Source organism: Mustela lutreola, chromosome 3, assembly GCF_030435805.1.
Source record: "Mustela lutreola isolate mMusLut2 chromosome 3, mMusLut2.pri, whole genome shotgun sequence".
NCBI classification, from domain to species: domain Eukaryota; kingdom Metazoa; phylum Chordata; class Mammalia; order Carnivora; family Mustelidae; genus Mustela; species Mustela lutreola.
This window is the reverse complement of record NC_081292.1, coordinates 99,393,254-99,398,318: the sequence shown is the minus strand read 5'-3', so window position 1 is coordinate 99,398,318 and position 5,065 is coordinate 99,393,254. Positions and strand designations below refer to the sequence as shown.

The 5,065-nt window shown below is 42.3% G+C and overlaps 1 protein-coding gene across 1 annotated transcript; it reads left to right on the top strand.

Annotated features, from left to right (window-relative positions):
- Positions 1–1,293: 1,293 nt before the first annotated feature.
- On the top strand, positions 1,294–2,088 carry GPR148 (G protein-coupled receptor 148). The gene is given in 3 exon segments (XM_059168930.1): positions 1,294–1,814; positions 1,816–1,910; positions 1,913–2,088. Coding segments are annotated over 3 exon segments (768 nt in total). The 3' UTR covers positions 2,065–2,088.
- Positions 2,089–5,065: the final 2,977 nt, after the last annotated feature.

The following is a 5,065-nucleotide window of genomic DNA, read 5'->3' as shown; positions in this document are numbered from 1 at the left end:
GTGTGCAGTCACTGTTAGCTTCTGTCTCTCTCCTTTGGTGGGGGGCAGAGCATAGGGGCCCATCCACTTGGTGGTTTGAATTTGCTGGCCTCAACTTTGTCCATAGTTTCAGTTTATCTCCAGCTTCCTGGAGGGTGCCTTCTGGCTGGTCCCTGGATAGGGACTGTCCTAGCATTCCAATGCTTTAGATATGTCACACATGGTGAAGATTTTATTTCCAAAGTGACTTGTAGATTCATTAACCTGCACTACTCATTTCCCCTATATCAGTATGTAGTTTTCTATAGCATCCATAATGTGAAGTCTTCAGTTTCTACACTGCTGAGAAAGAAAAGGGAGGAAAAAGGTGTGTGCCCATGTAGTCAGAGGGTCCTTAGATGAGGCAGGGTCTGGTGTGTTACTTGCTAGATCTGGTCCAGGTGGCTTTCATATGAGGCTAGGCCTCTTATGGTTCAACGTCTAAAATTTTTGTTTCTCTCTGATCTTAAGAACATTCTGCCTATGCTCAGGAAGGCACCAGCTCTGTGGTGGCTCCTTCCCAAGGCTCAGCCTGGTGTTGGGCTGGGGCCTGGAGAGAGACTGCAGAGGGATTGGAGGGGTGTGGCACAAGCAGCAGGTCCCTGGGGCATGGAGCAACTAGTGCACTCTGTCTACAGTGAGGACAAGGGAGGTCTGTGGAGCAGAGATGACCCAAGCCTCTGGAAAGTGTGGTAAGGTAAGGACTTATATGAATTGAGCATTTATTCCAGGCTATATGTTGCATTAAGTATGTTACCACTAGATTTTTGCAACAATTCCATGAGCAGCATTCATATTTCACAGATAAGAAAACAAATGTAGAGAGCTTCCCAAAGTCTCAGAGCCAGGATCTCAAGAGCAGAAAGTATGCTCATCTAAACCGGATGGGAGACACTTCTCAAAAGATCAGTGACCATGTGACCATACATCATGGTAACAGCCTGATCCATTTAGTTGTACCCATGAACACGTGACCAGGACAGCTGGCAGATGTGTATGAATGTAGGAACCCCTGGGTGAGCAGAATTTTGCTTTGTTGTTTTATTTTTGTTTAACAGTCATTCCTAAGGCCTGCTCAAGCACAGCACTTCTACAGAGGAGTAGCACCAACAGAACCCTTGCATGGGAGATATGCACCCTGGGAAGGTACAGAGCAAACCATCTGTGAGAAAGCCTGCCATTCCTGCCAGGAAGCGGGAAGGATCAGCAGACATCCTAGCGCCTGGACACAACAGCCTAGCCAGCCTCTGATCAGCTCATCAGTGAGACCCCTGCATGCTCCAGTTAGCCAGCAATGCCTCCCTGAGCCTTGGAGACCTGAGGGTGGCTGTCTCCATGCTGTGCTGGCTGTTCCTCACCTCAAGCCCGCTGGCTATAGCCACACTTGCTCTGAGCTCTCTGCTGCTGGTAACCTTCCTGCAGAGCCAGAGACTTTGGCAAGAGCCCCACTACCTGCTGCTGGCTAACATCCTGCTCTCAGATCTGGCCTACCTTGTCTTCCACGTGATCATCTCCTCCAGCAACCTGGGTAGCTGGCTCCTGGGCTGCACTGCTTGTGGTGTTCTCACAGATGCCATCTTTGCTGCCTCTATCAGCACCATCCTGTCCATGGCCACTGTGCTGCACACCTACCTGGCAGCTGTTTATCCTCTGCACTATTTCTCCTTCATGTCTTATGAGGCTGCCCAGAAAGTGGTGGCCCTCATCTAGTTGGTAGCCTGCTTCTTCTCCACATGTCTCATTTGGCTTAGCAAGAGCCAGAATGCCAGGTTAGAACAAGAGGCCTCATGCATCCTTCATGGACACTGAACCAGGCCATGACCCCCAGGTCACTGTCACTGACACCTGAATTTTATGCATTCTCTTTCTTTGCACAGCTCTCATCATTAACTGTTCTGGAGGATCTATGCAGAGACCAGGACTTCAGGCATCTGGGTTCAGGGTTATTCCCGGGCCAAGGGTACCATGCTTATCCACACAGTGCTAATCATGCTATATGTTAGCCCAGTTGTGGTGTTTTCCATGGACATCTTGCTAACCAAGTAATACCACACTGATGTCAGAACTCATATGTGGATCATGGCAGCCAACAACAAGGTGCTCATGATGTTTCCTCATGCCATGCTCTCATATCTGTATACACTCCGTTACTGGCAGCAGCTGGGGACAGTCCAGGGCCACTTCTCATCCAGGAGGACATCTGCAGTATTCCTTAGAGCCACAGACATCACAGTCTAGCAGACTTAGGTTAAAAATTATATGTTGGGTGCCTTAGCATCCAATTATTGACAAGTCAAAGAACTATGAAATATACTTGTGCAACAGGACCTTTTTTCACATTTTATTTTATTTTTTTTTCAGTATTCCAGCATTCATTGTTTATGCACCACACCCAGTGCTCCATGCAATACTGCCCTCCATAATACCCATCACCAGGCTCACCCAACCCACCCATCCTCCTCCCCTCCAAAACCCTCAGTTTGCAACAGGATTTTAAAGATGACCTCAACTGATGGTTTTCAACATTTCAAAAGTTTTTAAGTAGAGAAAGCTCATTCTCACTGAAGTGAAGATTTTCTACTTGAAAATGAAAACAAAGAAGTGATTTGGCAGAGCTCTGATAAAAATGGGGGTAAGAACCTGATCTGTGCCTTTCCAATGGCTTCCACCATATCTTCTACCACTACTGGTAAACCATTGTTCCTGACAAACACACAGGGGCCAAACCATTACTAAAAGTTATATACACTATGGAGTATTATACCTCCATCAGAAAGGATGAATACCCAACTTTTGTAGCAACATGGACAGGACTGGAAGAGATTATGCTGAGTGAAATAAGTCAAGCAGAGTCAATTATCATATGGTTTCACTTATTTGTGGAGCATAACAAAAATCATGGAGGACATGGGGAGATAGAGAGGAGAAGGGAATTGGGGGAAATTGGAAGGGGAGGCGAACCATGAGAGACTATGGACTCTGAAAAACAATCTGAGGGTTTTGAAGGGGTGGGGGGGTGGGAGGTCAGGGTACCAGATGGTGGGTATTATAGAGGGCACGGATTGCATGGAGCACTGGGTGTGGTGCGAAAATAATGAATACTGTTATGCTGAAAATAAAAAATAAATTTTAAAAAAAGTTTGAACCTGGAGAATAAGAAAGCAGATCTGCTGAAGCTGGGACCATGAGCCTCCATTTTGGCATCTCCTCAGTATATGGGAGGAAGAAGAACAACCTAAGAACCATCTATAGTGGGGAGTGTCATGAAGACATCTATAAACATGGAACCCCCTTAAGGCACCTGGGTGGCTTAGTCAGTTGGGCATCTGCCTTTGTCTCAGGTTGTGGACCCAGGGTCCTTGGTTGGAGTCATCACACAGGGCTCCCTGCTCAATAGGGAGTCTGCTTCTCCTTCTCCTCCCTGCTTGTGCTGTCTGTCACAATCTCTGCTTCTTTCTCTCTCTTTCTCTCTCAAATAAATAAATAAAACCTTTAAAATAAATAAATAAATAAATGAATAAATAATAAATAAAAATAAAGCCAGAACCCCAAAATATTACAGCCTCTGAGCAAGGATAAATGACAGCTAACAGAATAATAAGAGAAGTTCCCTGCCTTGATATTGGTGCTGTGCAAAAGAGGAAGAAAATGCCTTTGAAGCCACCCTTCAAACAGGATTAGAACTAGTTTTTAAACTATATTTTGTGGTTAATAAACTTCATTCTGTGGTTGGTGTGGCTCTTTAGGAGGATTAGAATTTTGGTTCAGGCTTCAGAGAATTTCATAGTAAAAGAACCTCAAAGAAAATGAATTACACATAGTCAAAATTCATAAAACCACACAAAAGAATAAGGTACCATAAATGAGAGTGAGAAGAGACAACAAGAGAACAGTAGTATACTCTATCCAGTTCCTTAAACTGTCAGACACTTGGCTAATACAAAAATGTTCAGTACGTTTTAAGACATGAAAAATGACACAGAAATACGAATGAGGAACAATACATTTTTAAATTAATGAAGCAAATTAGGATAAGAATTAAAGAAAACTTCTAGAAATAAAAAGATATATAGTAATTAAAATAATAAAAGATGGGTTATATTTAATATGGATTAAAAAGTATATTAGAGGGACATCTGTGTGGCTCAGTCTGTTAAGCATCTGCCTTTGGCTCAGGTCCTGGGATTGAGCCCCTCATTGGGCTTCCTGCTCAATGGGAGCCTGCTTCTCCCTCTTCACCCCACTTGTGCTCTTTCCTGCTATCTCTATCACTATCTGTCTTTCTCTCTCTCAAATAAATAAAATCTTTTTCAAAAAAAGTATTTTAGACACAACTGAAGAGGGATTTTGTAAACTAGAAGGTGGGTTTAAATAAATTACCTTAAATTCAGCCTAGGACAAGGAGGTGAAAAATATAAGCGAAATTAGAGATTTTGAATTTAGAAAAGACTGACATCTAATTTGAGAATACAACAGAGACAATGCAGAGAGGGAAATACTTAAAGAGATAACAGCTGATAATTTTTCAGATTTATTGAAAGATATCAAACCTTAGATTCAAGAACTCTAACCAGTTACAAATAAGATGAATGACAAATAATCCACTGCAAGTGAATGTGAAACTGCCGGAAACTGAATACAATGACAGGTTATTTAAAGCAGTCAGAGACAGAAGAATAACAATTTAACTGAGAGCTGACTTCTAAAAAAAAAAAAAAAAAAGGCACAAGTCTAATGTAACTGAAACAATATTGTAAACGTGATGAGAAAAAATAACTGTTGACCTGGAATTCTACCTAGGGGAAAACAGTATTTTCAGAAAGCAAAATAAAAACCGTTATAGAACACAAAACTGAAAACACAATAGTCCTAACAATACACATTAAAGAAATTTTAAAGGATATATGTCTGGCAGAAGGATAGATATTCCAGATGAAAGATTTGAAGTGCATGAATAAAATGGTAAGAAATAATTATTGAAAACAATGTGCATAGGAGCAGAGTTAATATGGCAGAATAGAGGAGGATCCTGACTTTGCTTCAAATA